Source organism: Sapajus apella, unplaced genomic scaffold (genome assembly GCF_009761245.1).
Source record: "Sapajus apella isolate SASKATOON/1434 unplaced genomic scaffold, GSC_monkey_1.0 scaffold60, whole genome shotgun sequence".
In the NCBI taxonomy this organism is placed as follows: Eukaryota; Metazoa; Chordata; class Mammalia; order Primates; family Cebidae; genus Sapajus; species Sapajus apella.
In genome coordinates this window covers 11,316,015-11,334,335 of record NW_022437000.1, presented here as the reverse complement: position 1 = coordinate 11,334,335, position 18,321 = coordinate 11,316,015, and the positions used below count along the sequence as shown (strand labels likewise).

Below are 18,321 nucleotides of genomic sequence, written 5' to 3'. Positions count from 1 at the left end.
TCTAGTTAAAGTAGGGGCCTATGGAGGTCAGGTAATTAATGGAGTTTTAGCTCAGATCTTGGCCCCACTTACAGTGGGTCCAGTGGGTCCCTGGACTCATCGTGTGGTCATTTCCCCCATCCCAGAATGCATAAGTGCTACAGACACACTTAGCAGCTGGCAGAACCACCCTGTTGGGTCCCTGACTGGTAGGGTGATTGCTATTATGGTGGGAAAAGCCAAATGGAAGCCATTAGAGCTGCCTCTACCTAGAAAAATGATAAATCAAAAACAGTATCGAATCCCTGGAGGGACTGCGGAGATTAGTGCCACCATCAAGGATTTGAAAGACACAGGGGTAGTGATTCCCACCACGTCCCCATTCAACTCTCCCATTTGTTCTGTGCAGACTCAAATGGATCTTGGAAAATGACAGTGGATTATCATAAGCTTAACCAAGTGGTGACTCCAATTGCAGCTGCAGTACCAGATGTGGTTTCATTGCTTTAGCAAATTAAGACATCTCCTGGTACCTGGTATGCAACCATTGCCTTAGGAAATGCCTTTTTCTCCATTCCTGTCCGTAAGGCCCACCAGAAGCAATCTGCCTTCATCTGGCAATGCCAGCAACACACCTTTACTGTCCTACCTCAGAGGTATATGAACTCTCCGGCTTTGTGTCATCATTTTATTCAGAGAGGCCTTGATAACTTTTCACTTCTGCAAGATATCACACTGGTCCATCACATTGATGACATTATGCTGATTGGATTCAGTGGGCAAGAGGCAGGAAACACACACTGGACTTATTGGTGAGACACATGCATGCCAGAGGATAGGAAATAAATCCGACTGAAATTCAGGGAACTTCTACCTCAGTAAAATTCCTAGGGGTCCAGTGGTGTGGGGCTGACGAGATATTCCTTCTAAGGTGAAGGATAAGTTGCTGGATTTGGCCCCTCCTACAACCAAGAAAGAGGCACAACGCCTGGTGGTCCTATTTGGATTTTGGAAGTAGCACATTCTTCATTTGGGTGTGTTACTCCAATCCATTTACCAAGTGACCCAAAAAGCTGCAGTTTTGAGTGGGGTCCAGAATACGAGAAGGCTCTGCAATGGGTCCAGGCTGCTGTGTAAGCTGCTCTGCCACTTTGGCCATATGACCCAGCAGATCCAATGGTGCTTGAAGTGTCAGTGGCAGATGGGGATGCTGTTTGGAACCTTTGGCGGGCCCTCGCAGGTGAATCACAGCAGAGGCCTCTAGGATTTGGGAGCAAGGCCCTGCCATCTTCTACAGATAACTACTCTCCTTTTGACAGACAGCTGTTAATGGGCTTTGGTGGAAACTCAACATTTGACCAAGGGTCATCAAGTCACCATGTGACCTGAACTACCTATCATGAACTGGGTGCTTTCTGACCAATCTAGCCATAAAGTGGGTCGTGCACAGCAGCGTTCCATAATCAAATGGAAGTGGTATATATGTGATGGGGCTCAAGAAGGTCCTGAAAGCACAAGTAAGTTACATGAGGAAGTGGCTCAAATGCCCAGAGTCTCCACTCCTGCTACCCTCCCTTCTCTCCCCCAGCCTGCACCGATGGCCTCATGGGGAGTTCCCTATGATCAGCTGAACATAAGAGAAGACTAGGGCCTGGTTCACATGGTTCTGCACGGTATGCAGGCACCCCCCGAAAGTGGACAGCTGTAGCACTACCGCCCCTTTCTAGAACATCCCTGAAGGGCAGCAGTGAAGGGAAAATCTTCCCAGTGGGCAGAATTTCAAGCAGTGCACCTGGTTGTGTACTTTACATGGAAGGAGAAATGGCCAGATGTGCGATTATATGCTGACTCACGGGCGGTAGCCAATGGTTTGGCTGGATGGTCAAGGACTTAGAAGAATGACTGGAAAATTAGTGACAAAGAAATTTTGAGAAGAGATATGTGGACGGACCTGAGTGGTCAAAAACTGTGAAGGTATCTGTATCCCATGTGAGTGCTCAGCAATGGGTGGCCTCAGCAGAGAAGGATTTTAAAAATCAAGTGGATAGGATGACCCATTTAATAATCAACTGGATTGGATGACCGCCACTCAGCCTCTTTCCCCAGTCACCTCTGTCATTGCCCAATGGTCCCATGAACAAAGTGGCCATGGTGGCAAGGATGGAGGTTATGCATGGGCTCAGCAACACAGACTTGCACTCACCAAGGCTGACCTGGCTACAGCCACTACTGAGTGGCCTGAAGGACAGCAGTGAAGGGAACGAGATATTCCTTCTAAGGTAAAGGATAAGTTGCTGCATTATCAGCAACTTATCAGAACAAACCAATTTGCCAGGAGCAGAGACCAACACTGAACCCTCGACATGGGATCATTCCTCGGGGTGATCATCCAACTACCTGGTGGCAGAGATCGATTATATTGGGCCTCTTCCATCACTGAAAGGGCAGAAGCTTCCCCTCACCAAAACAGACAGTTACTCCAGATATGGGTTTGCCTATCCTGCACCTCACTGCTTCTGCCAAGACTACCATCTATGGACTCACAAAATGCCTTGTCCACTGTCATGGTATTCCACACAGCATTGCCTCTAACCAAGGCACTCACTTTAAGGCTAAAGAAGTGTGGCAGTGGGTTCATGCTCATGGAATTGACTGCTCTTACCATGTTCCCCACCATCCTGAAGCAGCTGGATTGACAGAATGGTGGAATGGCCTTTTGAAGATACAAGTACAATGCCAACTAGATGACAATACTTTGCAGGGCTGGGGCAAAGTTCTCCAGAAGGCCATGTATGATCTGAATCAGTGTCCAATATATGGTACTGTTTCTCCCATAGCCAGGATTCACGGGTGTAGGAATCAAGGGATGGAGATGGTGCCACTCACCACCACACCTAGTGATCTGCTAGCAAAATTTTTGCTTTCTGTTCCCGTGACATTACGTTCTGCTGGTCTAGTTGTCTTAATTTCAGAGGAAGAAATGCTGCCACCAGGAGACAACAGCAATTCCATTAAACTGGAATTTAAGATTGCCACCTGGACACTTTAGGCTCCTTCTACATTTAAGTCAACAGGCTAAGAAAGAGTTAGTGTTGGCTGGGGTGACTGATCCAGACTATCAAGATGAAATCGGTCTACTACTTGATAATGGAGGTAAGGAAGAGTATGCCTGGAATACAGGAGATCCCTTAGGGCATCTCTTATCACTACCATGCCCTGTGACTAGGATCAATGGGAAACTACAACATCCCAATATGGGCAGGGCTACAAATGGTCCAGACACCTCACAAATGAAGGTTTGGGTCACTCCATCACAAAAAAAAAAAAAAAAAAAAAAAAACCCATGACCTGCTGAGGTGCTTGCTAAAGGCAAAAGGAATACAGAATGGGTAGGAGAAGGTAGTCATCAATACCAGCTGTGACCAGCTGCAGAAACGAAGTCTGTAACTGTCATGAGTATTTCCTCCTTTTGTTAAAAACATGTATGTGCATGTATACGCTTGTACTAAGAAAATATCTTCATTTTATTTCCTTTTCCTTTATCATGTAACAAGATTTACTGTCTTCATATCAGCATTTAAGTATAGTTAACTTTATGTTACACAACAATCTGGGTTGGGGATTGGTGCATAATAATCATGACCTTATTATTGTCTTTATTTGAAGACTACGTATGATCTCAGGACGTGTATGGGTTCAAGTTGACAAGGAATGGACTTGTGGTGGTTAATACTAAGTGTCAACTTGATTGGGTTGAAGGATACAAAGTATTAATCCTGGGTGTATCTGTGAAGGTGGTGCCAAAGGAGACTAACATTTGAGTCAGGGGGCTGGGGAAGGCAGACCCACCCTTAATCTGATGGGCACCATCTAATCAGCTGCCAGCTAATATAACACAGGCAGAAAAACGCGAAAAGGCGAGACTAGCCTAGCCTCCCACAGCCTACGTCTTTCTCCCATGCTGGAGGCTTCCTTGCCCTCGAACATCAGACTCCAGGTTCTTCAATTTTGAGACTTAACTGGCTCTCCTTGCTCGTCATGCTTGCAGACAGCCTACTGTGGGACCCTGTGATCATTAATACTTAATAAACTCCCCTTTATATATAGCTCCCCTATTAGTTCAGTCCCTCTAGAAACCCTGACTAATACACCTATGGATTCAGTGTGGCCCCTACAAAGAGCTCCTTGATGGCAACACACCTTGTACATGCACACACGTTTAAACTCGGCACGCACACATCCTCAGACACGCATAAGACAAGAGTGGGGGCTTCTGGTAGAACAAAGTGAGGGCACTATTCCTCATGAAAGCCTTGTTTCTAAAACATGCTCCGCTGGTCCTTTGGAGAGCGTCCTCTGCTGCTGCCGGTTCAAGGGCCCACAATCCACTCCAAAGAGGGGGCTCATGATGCCTTCCTGTGGGCTATCAGGGGTAACAGCATGCTGCAAAACAAACTCCCGCAGCAGATGACACTGACAACTTCAAATGTGTCTGAAAATCACTTCCAGAAGCCACTCACAGTGGATTTTGAGATCCATAAACCCTATCTTTTCAGTGTAATTGCCTTATGCTGGGTTACTTCTAAAAAATCCACAAGGAGAAATACAGGAAAAAAAAAAAAACACACACTCAGCTGAACTCTTACTGTGGTGGCTCAGACTCAGTCCAGGATTCACACTTAGAGGAGTTCACTTAAGAATTTAAAAAACCAGAGGACTGTCAGAAAGACGAGCTGGAACAAGCATCTGTCACCATTCCAAAGGTGTGCCCCACTTAGCAGCTCTGTAACCTTAACACTCTTTTGCAAAGGTGAGCAACGAGGCCCTCCTCCTCTGCCCTGGCTCAAGTGTTCTCCTGGAAGTCCACTGGTGTCACCTCAGGCCTCTTGGTCCAGGGCTGCTCTCACCGGTCCCCAGGAGAAAGAGCACTACGACTGGCAGGGCTGGCCTAGAGATGGACTCACAGCATGGACGGGGCCTGCCCTATCCCTCAGTCTCCAGGCAGGCTCATGCAGGCCAGCGCCATCCAAGTGAGTCACAGACTAAAGTGCATTTCCTAACAGTTATGTCTATCAAGTTGACATTCCCACCCCTCAGCATGGTGCCAGTGCCACGCTCTCAGTGGGCTCTACACAGGAATAGATTTTTTTTTAAAGGATGTCATGTACTTGTAACCTACCCACTTCTTAATATCCCAGCAATGCCTGTCTTCAACGTTATAGGGATAACTGAGGTTGCAAATGGAAAGTACTACTTTCTACAGTAACCAGAACGTAACAAGCAGCCAACAAAAAATCCTACCCAAGTCAATTTTATTATAATAATAAAATTACTGCCTTTTAAATTATCATTACTAACAACTACAAAAAAATAGCAACAACCTTGCATCCAACAGGATGGCTGTTATTTAAAAAAAAAAAAAAAACACACAGAAAACGAGTTGGCAAGAATGCGGAAGCAGCAGCACCACTGTGCGCTGCTGGTGGGAATGTGGCTTGGTGCAGCTGTGGGGAAAACCACGTGGCAGTTCCTCAAGACTTAATCACAAAATTACCATTTGACCCAGCAATTTCATTTCTGAGTATATACAGAAAAGAACTCAAAAGCAAGGACTCAAATACTTATCAACCGTGCTCTTGGCCACATTATTCACAACAACCAAGAGGTGAAGGTAACCCAAGTTCCCATCAACACATAAATAAAATGATGTAAATACACACAATATTATTCAGCCTTAAAAACGAAGGTAATTCTGCCACATGCTACAGCGTGGAAAACTCTTGAGAACTTGATGCTGAGTGAAACAAGCCAGTCAAAAGACAAAATGATTACACTTACATGAGGCACCAAAGGTAATGAAATTCAGAGACAGAAAGTAGAACGGTAGAGGCCAGGGGCTGGGGAGGAGAATGGGGACTGCATAACTGGAACAGAATTCAGTTTGAGAAGAAGAAAAAGTTCTGGAGGTGAACGGGGGTGACAGTTATAAAACTGTGAATGTATTTAGTGCTACTGAACAGTACATCTAAAAACGGTAAAAATGGTAAACTGCTTTTTACATATCTCTATATAAACAGTAAAAAAGAGTGTGTGTTGTTCCTAAAAATTCCGACAGCAGAGAAGTTTACAAATGGGGCTGCCTGCTGCTTTATTAAAATACTTATTTTCTGAGGTCACTGCCGAGAAAACATTTTCACGTCAAAATTGTCATATTCCCATTTATAAATTTTTTCTTGCTACCTCAGAAAAACAATAGCAGCCACTCACATTCCCTGAGCTCCTACTCTGCCAGACTCCATATACATGGTACAAACCTTAACGACCTAATCCCAAGAGACCTCACAAGGGAGGCCTATCATCCTCATTTTCCATCCGAAACACCTGTGGCTCTGAGGCTCAGTCACCCAAGCCCCAGAGCACAGCTATAACTTCACATCATGCTCTTTCGACACCTCGCTTTGTATGAGCTGTTCTCTATAAATCACTCTCCCCAGCAGAATCAGAGAAACTGTATTATACAACGGCGCTTTTCAGCAGGATGCAAGTAAAGTTACATAAGTGATGCTCCCTGAATAAATCCCACCCCTGCCTCTGTCATCCACCCACACACTTCACCTTTATGACTCAATTTCTGAAATCTTACTTCTTTTACATGTCAGAGCACCTACAACCAAGGTCAATATAAATGCAAATTTGAACATTATATACAATATATATGAATCCACTTTGTGTGGATATATATAAAAATCCATTGTGTGTACTCGTTAGTATAGTGGTTAAAAAAAAGAGAAAAAATAAAAATCCATTGTGCATGTATATGTATGTGTGTGCATGCACAGAATTCACTATGTGTGTATATGTGCACATATATAAATCTATTGTGTGTATATGCATATGCATACATATTAATCTATTGTGTGTACGTGTATGTAAATCCAATGTGTGTGCATATGCAAATGAATCCATTATATATGTATGCATAGATATGAATCCATTGTGTGTGCATATATAAATCCATTGCGTATATGTGTGCACATATGAATCCATTGTGCGCATGTGTATGTACATATATATGAATCCATTGTGTACATGTGTATGCATATGTAGATACATGAATCCGCTGTGTGTGTATATTTGTTAATTCATTGTGTATGTGCATGTGTGATAATGAATCCACCATATGTGTATGTATGTATCTATGAATCCATTGTGTACCTGCGTATGTGTGCATATGCATATGGATATACATAAATCCATTGTGTGCATATTTATAAAATCCATTGTGTATGTACGTGTGTGCATATATGAGTCCATTGTGTGTATGTACATATATATGAATCCATTGTTTATGTACATGAGCATGTGTACATGTGTATATAAAAATCCATGTATATCAGGTATATGTATATATCTGTGTGCATATATGTGAATCTGTTTGTGTACATGTGTGCATATATATAAATCCACTGATGTGTGCAGGCCCATATATATACATACACACACATGAATCTATCATACGTCCCTTGAAGGCAAGAACTACATGGCTGTATTCAGAAAACCTAGTACTCTCTTCTCAATAACGCTAACCGATGGAATGAAGAATGGCTAAGTAACACCTGTGTTCAGGAAGATGCACAATAAATATTCCATAATACACATATTCCCTGAATACAGAACGCCTGCTGGGCACTCAAATCACTAGCTTTACAGAATTTTCACAGCCATACATGCATGACGTAAATCACAAGCACTAAGCTTCTGAGAGAACTTTCAACTCCACCACAAGCACAACAGCTGAGCAGCCACAGCCATGTGCCGAGGACCACTGGTCTCATAAGAACACAAGCCTCAAAATCGGAAAGTCCATGAAATAATGCTGAACAACTACAAAACAGAAGGAAGAGATGCATTTGTACAATACCATCACTCGCACAAAGAAAATGACAGGAATTACTTAACTGCACATCACTGCCCAAAGGACCATAGTCACAAAAATTAAATACAGTCTGTGGATCACCAACTCCAAGTCCTGACACTAGCTCTAAAAAAGGGATCAATTCTATCACAGTAAAACTGAGATACTTCTCTTCACACTTGGAAAAGGCCAGGATGAAAGGAAATGCTGGCTGGTCACTACAGAGCCCCAGATCCCAAGGCCCCAATGTGAGGCTGAGGTGAAAATCCATTACATCAAACAAAAAACTGTATCTTAAGACCAGGTCATGTGCACGGGGTCACCTGGAGAATAAACACTATGTAAAGTACATTTACTTCTTTCTGCTCCTCATCGCAAAGAAAAGCCACGTACAGACCAGGCTCGGCCACTTACCGCTGGCCTTGACCTCACGCACGTAGTTGCTGGGGAACCAGCCGGTCCGGCCGTTGAGTGTGCCCTCCCACCAGCCTCCCTCTTCCACTCGGGTAACATGGATGACATCTCCTTTCGAGAAGGAAAGCTCGTCCTCATTGTTCTGCTGGAAGTTAAACTTTGCTCTTACTACCAGTTGATTGTTGCTATTATCGGTCATGTCCTAAAAGGGGAAGAAGGGTGGGAGAAAAATTATACCCAGAACAGACTACTTCATTATAAAACAGATTATACTTTACTAATACAAAGGTAGCGTAATTACCCAAGAGCAGAAAATCGTTCACAGAAATGTCAGCTTCCTCCCTTGCAGTGCATCGTGACCAACCCCAGCACCACTCCAGCCCCAGAGGACACCCTCTCCACAGCATGCACAGGTCCTGCTCTGCCAGTGACACCTACGTAATCAGATACGTCCGTGTACGTGGAGACAGAGTCACACTACACGCACTTCTCCACAAGTCACAAAAGTGAAGATGGCATGGTCATTTCTCCAGCAGTACTTACCAGTGCTCACACACCGCTTAATGTTATGCCACATGACTATGCCATTCATCACTGAATCCACTCTCCACTAGCGGGCTTTCAGATTATTTCCAATATAGTTCCATATACCATACACTGTACTTTTCTTGTGTAGTCAAGTCTGCATTAAAAATGCTTGTACATCTGTCTTTGAATACACTTGCAAATAAGCCTATAAATTAATTCTGGTCAGAAGACATACTTATTACAGCTAACTTTTTAATACATCTTTCTAAATTGTCCTCCAAGAAGTTTCTACAAACTACACCAAGAAATATCCCCACCAACAATATCTAAAAGTTCTTATTTCATCAAACTTTAACACTCAATATTGTCAAACTTTTCTATTTTTGTCTGACAGGAAAAAATAGTGCCTCATATTTTAATTTGCATTTTTCACAGAAACTGTGCATATTTTCAGATTTCTGAAAGGTAGAAAGAGGAAGGGAGAGTGGCTGGGGCCTCTTTGATTTCCATCTGCCCTGGACGGAGCTCTGGCCAGCCCTGGCCCACCCCACTTCCCTACCACTGACAGCAGGCGAGCCCAGCCCACCTGCAACAGTGTCCACACAGACTGTACAGAACGTCTTGAGCTCCAGAGAACACCAGTGACCTCAGCAGAGTCCAGGCCTCTATCCCCACCAGGTGGCAGCAGGCGATTCCATCTGCCCACACTTCTCCCTGCCCTCCAGCCAGCCACAGGGAAGGCCTGAGACCACCCACACTTGCTGACACACAGCCCCGGCTCTACCACTAGCAGGCCCATCATCACCCCCGCAGCCAGCAACATTCAGTCCCAGGGACTTGTGGGAAATAAAAGAATGTCGAACACTGCTATCTATCATCAGTCTCAGAAGCAGAGTTTGAGAAAGAGGGCAGGGCTGAAAAGCAATGTAAGAAATATTACCTTATGCAGGTAAGGGAGCCAGGGGAGGAAAACAGCACCAGCCACTCTTCCTCCATGGGAGTCCACATTGATATCACTTCAATATCCCACGTTTGGCAAAAGACATAAATATACAAATCCACGAACCTGTGTGAACCTCAAATAGTAAAAACCTAAAGAAATTCAAACCAACTCATACCATAATTAAACTTCTGAAAACCAAAGCCAAAAAAGTTCTTAATAGGATAAAACAGACATGTACAGATATACAAGATCTCAAAAATTTACCTCCCATGCACCCCTTCAAGGAGTTAAAAATGTGCTTCTCCAAAACAGGGGAATTAAAGGAAAAAACTAAAGAGAAAGAGGCAGAGGAGATCTACAGTGTCAGGGGAGTGTCCCAGGTTACGATGGAGGGCGGCTCAGAGGCAGCAGCTGCACAGCCAGCCTGGCTCACAACCAAGGGAGTTTAAAACACAGCACAGGCTCCAAGGGCGTTCATCAGGAAATGAGGAAAAATAACGTGTTTGAATGTCGAAGCAGAGATCCTCAGAAACACACAAAAGACTAGATCTGCAACCTGCAACACATATACAGAAAACTAAACAAAGAAATCAGAATTACCAATTCCCCCTCAAAAAAAAACGTTACTAGCAAGTTAAGGATAGTCATAGTACACAACGTGACTCTGCTCTGAATACTATCTACCTTGTCATAACGTTACCCTGAACCCCAATTTCAGTGAAAACATGGCGGAACTCAGCCGTGGGAAAGACAGGCCGAGGTGTTTATGCAGTAAGGGAGCCGGGGGTGAAAACAGCACCAGCCACTCTTCCTCCATGGGAGTCCACATTGATATCACTTCAAATTAAGAAAAAGAAAAGGCGCTTTAGAGACACACAGGCAAATACCTACAAAGAACCAACAGGGCCTTGGAGGCAAAGCAAGACAGCCAAATAGAACCCTCCAGTGACTGCACCCTCAGCCCCGCAGGACAACAAACTATCCACACTAGAAGGCACCTCCTTAAGAATCAGCACTCAGAAGTGATGGCTGCTAGAGGGGACAGATGCCCCCAGTTACTCTGAGATACTCTGAGATGATTATAACCCATTGTATGCCTGTATCAAAACAGCTCATGTACCCCATAAATATATATATATGTCCTAGGTATCATAAAAATGAAAACAAAAAAAAAGTGGAAAAACGGAAAGTAACTCTGTCTCTGTGTTTTTTCCTAGTCTCAGAGAATTACTTGACTTTAAGTGCATGTATAAATCACCGAAAAAAAATGTTTTTAAAAGTAAAGCATCAAAGCAAACAGGCCACAGCAGATCCTCAATAAGGAGTGGCTATAATATTATTCCAAAAATATTTAAAACTTATCTATTTAAATGTGTTTACAGATTAAGAATTAATTATAAATATGTATTTAGCAATTCAAATTCATAAGTTAAATATTTAATGCATATTTCGTATTTCATCAACAAGCCCCTCTTCAGTGTTTGGCAACAAAATCACCGGTAGGCAATTAACAGCGCAGACACAAAGCTCTCTGGCCCCCATGACCCACAAGGAGCAGGGTCAAGTTTGGCACTGCCACTGAAGCTCACATCCAGACACTGTCACATGGTCCTTGCTCTTGCGTGGTGAAATATAACCTGATCTCATCATGCTATGTCAAGTTCTCTTTTTGCAAACCACCATCTCCACTCACCAGCTGTCTGCTGAGATCGCCAACACGCTCTCCTGCAAGCAGTCCAATGTCACCTGGGCACCCTGGCCTTGTGGAAAACAGGCTCACGGTGCAAGCACGCTGGTGATCAGCTCCAACACCAGAACACAACTGTAGTGAGCAAAGCAACACAGGCACCGCAGGCCCCTCCCTAGGTCAGGTGCCCAGGGTCGCCCTCGGCCAGCCCTGAAGCTCCAGCCGGCACCAGGGCTGAGCCTGAACGGAAGCAGAAGGGAGACAGGGATGATCAAGAGGCAGCAGCATTCCACCTCATGGTCATGTGGGCAAACGCAGGCGCACTCTACGCTCAAGGCACACCCCTACTGACGTTCCTTCATCAATGTAACACCCCAGAAAGGAAGGGTGGAGCCTAAGGGGGGGAGGGCTCCAGGAGAGGTGCAGGGGGCCGGCAGCCATTTCAGATCCAGGTATCCAGGTGAAACATCCCAATGCAGCCTATCTTCATTCTTCAGCAGTCACTACATGGAAGGACGTGCAGGCTTCTGCAGCGTCTCTGTCTGCACTACTACTCTCAAGACAGATTGCTCAGACAGCACGTGCCAACAGGTGCTCCATCAGAGCGCAGGAGGCACGGGACAAGCTAGAGGAGGGTCCTAAAAAGGCTATATTTCAACTACACACTCCACACCACCAAGTTCAGCCTAAAATCACAGCAGCTGAGTGAGGGCTCCGTTCACTATCAACAGTGTTACAGGAAGCGGGAAGAGAGGTATTCCATTACTATTTTATCATCGTGGGTTTTTCCCTTTTTTTTAAAAGCTCTCCTAAAACTGCAGCTTGTCACCTGTCTAACTCAACAAGACTAAGAGAGTCTAATAATGGGCTCAGAAAAAGCCAATCGTTTAAAAAAAAAGCGGGGTCGACAGGAGGTATGCCACAGAATCCCATTGCTAAAAAATACAAAAATGAGTAAAACTCATTTTTACCATCAGACAGGACAGTAGATGCCTTGGGGAACACGAGTCCTGTAGAGAAGCCGGGTGGCTAGTCATGCTCTGCCTCCTTATCTGGGTGCTGCCTACACAGAAATGTTCCATGTGTAAAACTTCACCATGCTGCACATCATGCTGTATGCGCACAACACATGAACTGTTTTTCTATGTACATTACATGTCAATAAAAGTAACTGGAGGGGAATGAAGACAGTCCCCGACAGCCGTAACCACAGAGCCCTATCCGGGCGTATGTGACCCTGGCTGGGCACAGTCACCTATGCCCGCCAAGCTCTGTAACAACCTCTTTCTGAAGCCTAGAGCTGAAGCACCACCTATTAGTATCTTGGCATATTAAACTTAATCACTTGATTGCTTTATTGTATCCCATGTTCTGAAATTATCCTGACAATCCAAAACAAGGACACTCTGGAGTGCTGCTTCACACCAACTCTACCCTCTCCTCTACTCTCTACGAAGAGCACCTGTAATTTCCTTTTCAGAAGAAAGGCTTGTCAGGGTGAGAGACACAATTTTTACTCCAACTTTACTATTTCTGAGTGCTGTGATCTTGTGTGAATACCTTCTCTAAGCTTCAGTTTCCTCATAATATATGTCATCCAATATAAGATGCCAAAAATTAGACAATGCCTTTATATTTCACTAAATATTATCAAATTATGGCATATCATCACTGTAAGATACACGTACTTCCAGATGTGTTAAAATGACTTAAAAAGATAAGTCTTCGAATTGACAAAATATGGTCTATTAAAGCACAATATTATCTGTGTTTACTAAACAGGGAAGTTAAAAATATTTAACAATGTGTGCAATATCTTTGGATATAATTTCTTGCATGTCTTGGAAATACACTTGGTGACTGGTATAAAGCAAAGTTACCTGCCAGCATCAGGGCTGTGCCAGACGTCCAGGTCCCTGGTTTCCAGAAGCAGCAGAAGAACCACTTTAAAAAAATCAAGTCACCTCTCCCAGAAATGAAGGATGATGGGAACAACCACCTCACAACTCACAAATGCTGTCCCCAAACTGTGAGAAAAACATCCAGCACTCAAGGCTGTACCTATCAGCGGCCAGCAGATGAAGACTAAATGCACAGCAGAGATACCAGTAATTCCAGCAGTGTCGATCAACGTTCTTAAGAACGATATGTGAATGCACGCCTTATCTATGAGGAAAACCATTCTACATTCTTAACCACGGAGACCCACCACAGAGCCGAACTGGACAAAGAGCTTGACTTAGCTCAGCCTCTGGAAGTGGGTAAGAAGAACTCTCCCAAGGAAAGAAGAGTCGGGGAAAGGTGAAGAGGCAAGTTAAAATCTCCACTTCAGTGAAGAGCAGTAAATGCAACATCAAAACTGTTCAAACCAGCCTATATCCCAAGGCAGGAAATCTGTCCTGGGGCAGGGGGCTGACAGTTTCACAGATGAAAAACAAGCTTAAAAAACACCCAGCAACTACAGTGGTGGCCGAGGCAGACATTCTTACACTTAAAGGCAGGCAGGTGATGAAGGGGCAACGTGAGAGCACAGGGGCGTAAACAACAGTAGCCCTGAGAACACTCATCCTCGCCGGGGGATGGAAGCATCTTACACAATCTCAAAGCTTAGCTTTAATATGATCTCAAAACTGACATTCAAGAAACCGCAAGTTGCCTTTTGGCTCAACTTTTATCATGGAAACGTTCAAATATATACAAAAGGAGAGAATGACATGACGGGTGGGCCTCCATGCGCCCACCAGCCAAACATTCCCTTGAAGCTGGCCATTCTTGTTTCAAGATAAATTTTTAATCCAAAAAAACTACCTCAAAGTACTACTGATAAACTATACACAGAAAAACCTAAGGGTAAAGAAACACTTATTCTTGCCTAGCATGGCTGAGAGAGGTCTTGGCACATTCCATAAAAGAGAAGGCAGCTCACTAGCACCCAATCAAAACATCAGTCAGCCCCAAAAAGACTTCACACGGGTCAGAGAGCTCAAGTCTTTATTTCTAGTACAACGAAGTTTCTGTAGCTAATGAAAAATTAATCCTATACTTATTATGATCGCAGTAACAATCCCAACATTACATTTAACTTTACTTAAAATTACACACTTGTAATCCAATCCTCCTCTACACAAAAAGAAAAAAATCACATGAAAACTGTCACCGGTGAATGGGTGAGACAGCCAATCACTGCTTTGCCCAAGGCATGCTCATTTCTCTTACATTTTCCTTGTGTTTTATAGAGCTAACTTCAGGTATGTTTAAAGTGGTTTGTTTAGTTCTCCCTAACTTAGAATCCTAACGCTCTCGGTGATAGTCCACAAAACTCCTCCAGCACAGACTCCTGCAAAGCAGGAAACGGCAACAGCCAGGCCTCAAGGGGCACTGTGAGGGCTGCAGCACTCAGCCCACACAGTCCATACTGCACACCACACAGAGCGCCGGGAGCAGTGAGGCTCCTCGGGGCTCCTCTGAGGAGACACATTGCTGTGTCTCCTTGAGTTCAAAAAGTTCAGAAACATAAAAATCACATTCCTTGCCTATCGTTCCATTTTTAACACATGCTTCATAAACCACTCAAATTTATATTTCCCTCTACAAAACATGACTCTATTTAAGTTAACTTCTATTTCTTGAGGAGCGCCATCAGCTTACTTAGCAACATTCCATGTTAAGGCAGAGGAAAACCCATGGACCCTTAATAACTCTAGAATAGGGTTCTCTCTAGACTCACATTACAAGATCACTATGTTTCTAATGAAGTAATGTACTAAGATGTCATGAGAAAGTAGTGGCATCCCCATCAGCCAATCCAAGTCACTGCCCGCCAGCCTGAAGCTCAGAGAATGGCGCAGACTGCAGAGTGGCAGCCCCAGCTCTACCCCGACATTCTCCAAGCAGCCCTGCCTCAACCCTGCTTGAATTTCTCATTTACAGCTTCACTGTTACATTCCGGGGGCTTTACTCACAGCCTGTATCCTGAGCATTAACAAACAAGTATTTCTTCACTCTCCAAGACGACTGTTCCATCGTCTAAGTTTCTTTCTCTGCTTCCCAATCATCCATCCTGAGGGGTTCCCTCTTCTCCAAACCAAATCCTGACTTAGTAAAGCACACTAAGCCATGCTTTCAAGAGGAAAAAAAGCCAGATTCTTTAGATTCTTTAGTTTGAACCACGTCTTCTCTGCAGAGCTGAGTGCCTTTACATATGAATTTCTTATCCTCATTATTTCTGTACATGTGCATAGCTGATAATGGCATGCAGGTGATGAAGGATGCGTTTTAAAAGCACGCATCACTGCAGATGTCAACAGAGTCGAGTCTTGCAATACAACCTAAAAACAAATGAGTTTCTCAAAAGCACTCATTAAGTATAATATCTGGGTAATCTGGTAATGAACAAACACCAAACCAGATTACAGCAGCAATGGAGGCAAAGTCCCACTGTCTTCAGCCTGCTTAACATAATTAACGAGGCACACATATCTTTCCGGATACATCCATACACACTCATATCCTCCCAAACACATTTAAGTAACAAAATCTCTCAAACTTACCAAACTCCGATACTGGCCCTGGAACAGCTTTGAAGTCCGAGTGTGCAAAGACTGTGATCCAAGGGAGTCGAAAGACTTTATGCGGTGAGATGAGGGCCGGGCACACACGGAGTCACTCCCCAGACCGATGTCTGCAAAGGGCGTGCACACAGAAAGAGAGAGCTGAGGGCGCCTGATACCACGCACCCACACTACACACTCGACTCGACAACTAGGCCAGCACAGAGGGACACACCAAAGACCACAACAAAGCAGCCCATTTATGCAGAAAACAAAGAACAAATTCTTTTTACATAAATGCCTTGCATTCATTCCCCAACTACCTTTCCAGAAATTATCTGGAGATAACTATTAATCAGTATAATTTTTCAGAAATCTGTGAAATGTATTATAACCGTTCTTAAGATTTTCCCTTCACCTGGAAAAAAGAGCCTCTCAACTTCGATTATGGAGCAGAGAACAAACAAGCACTGATTCTCCAACGCATCATCACCACGTGCCCACTTTTCCAGGACTATGCATCACGTAATAAGCAACAGGAATTATTTTATAACAAAAGGGAAAGACTCTTATTTAAAATAGAAAATCCCAGTGTCTTTTCAGCCAGAGTGAACCTTGTGAAGATTATTTCCTCAAAACTAAGGCAGCACACTCTGTACTCACCTCATGAAGTTGTTGAGAGGGTCAGAGTAAACAGATATTAAAAGGTTTTATTAGTTCTAGTCCCTGGATCCCCTTTCATGCTAAGACACTCCACAAAGACCAAGCAACAAACAAATAACAGCAACTTACTCTTTAAAATGATTCAATTTAAAAAAAAAGGGGGGGGGAGGGCTGTGAAAAAGTTTGCTGGGAAAATTGCTATTCTGAGAAGCACGTGCCCGGCAATGTCCTAAAGCTCAAAGGAGCCTACCAAAAAAGCACACCTAAGTCTCCAGGTCCCAGCTTCCTAGCAGATGTCTGGATTGGCTTACACAGTATCTGGTAAAATTCTGAATTAACTGTCAATGTCTAAAAGTCTGAAGTTACCACCAAAAACCCAGATTCTCCACCGCTCCTAAGACATTTAGGATGCGGCCACACCAGGTCTATATCCCCTCAGGTAAAGGTGGCTCAGAGCTGGGAAGGGGCTATCCCGAAAGGACCCAGCGTCCATGCACTTCCGCCCAGCTCCTCCCTTCACGTCACCCGCCTGACCCTGCAGACGTGGGCTTGCTATCCCAACAGTCTTAAATTCTTCTCAGGTTACCCAAGCACCCTATACTTCCAAGGATCTGCTGAGGGCAGGTCACAAGCAATCTCCAGAGAGCATGCTACTTGAGAACACTGGGGTGTAGGCAACCTGCAGCACAAAACCAGCTAAAAGAGCATTTCCAGCAAATTCCACAGGGCTCCCTGCCACGAGCTGCAGTGCTTCACTGGCCCTGGCCTTCAGGGACTTCTCATACAAGGAGGGCATCCTGAAGACATTCTGTACTTCCCCAAAACCAAGCTTTCTTCTATCCAGTTAAAAGGCCAGTTATAGTCACCTAAATGCCTTGAGAACACATGGGGTTTTAAGTGACAAAGCAGAAAGACAATGACAATTTCCCAAGAATGCCCATGGTAACTGTGGCTGCTGCAGCTGTCTGTTCACCAATCAAGGAAAGTTGAACTCTAGAAAGATCCGAACACTGCCTGCAAACTGACTTCAAAAACAAAAACAAAGGGCAATTAGCCAACAAACAGAAAAGCAAAACACTCCTTCCATTTGGAAGGTGTCATTTCTATAGTTTAAAAGCTAAAAAGTACCAAGTTTACCTCACAACTTCCACATTTGTCTTCGTAAAGAACAAAGCTACCTATTTTATATCCAACACATAGCCAATGATACCAAGAACATACAAGAAATACAATTCCATATTTCCATAAGGTGGAACAAAAACCAGTAGCCCCAGAGTGACTGGGTTCTGGCTTCTATTATTTACTTACGAATCTTACCATCTCAAACCTTGACGGTTGACAATCCCAAGGCCGAGTGTACAAATTAAAGCCATCGTCTAAAGCCACTGCTTCCTAATGAGCACCCCCACTTACAGGCAGAGACAGCGTCTACAGTGAAATTCAAAGTTACTATCTTCTGCTCCTATGAGCAACCTCTACAGAAGTATTCAACGGGAACAGAGGAATCAAATTCAAAATTACTTGTAGATTTTATTTATCTGTGCTATTGCCCCATCTGTCACAGAGACTTATGCTAATTATAAGACACAGCATTTAGGCCAAGCAAGGTGGCACATGCCTGTAATCCCAGCACTTTGGGAGG

The 18,321-nt window shown here is 44.0% G+C and overlaps 1 protein-coding gene across 16 annotated transcripts in view; it reads right to left on the bottom strand.

Annotated features, from left to right (window-relative positions):
- Positions 1–18,321, bottom strand: part of ARHGEF7 (Rho guanine nucleotide exchange factor 7) — a 182,388-nt gene that overhangs the window by 83,808 nt on the left and 80,259 nt on the right. For 12 of the 16 annotated variants that reach the window (XM_032246235.1, XM_032246225.1, XM_032246228.1 and 9 more), the window contains 2 exons: positions 16,017–16,147; positions 8,309–8,510 (listed from right to left, as the gene is read on the bottom strand). In XM_032246235.1, coding sequence (XP_032102126.1) covers positions 8,309–8,510; positions 16,017–16,147 — 333 coding nt within the window. The remainder of the gene's footprint in view (positions 1–8,308; positions 8,511–16,016; positions 16,148–18,321) is intronic. The other 4 variants (XM_032246239.1, XM_032246231.1, XM_032246238.1 and 1 more) reach the window with 1 other exon arrangement.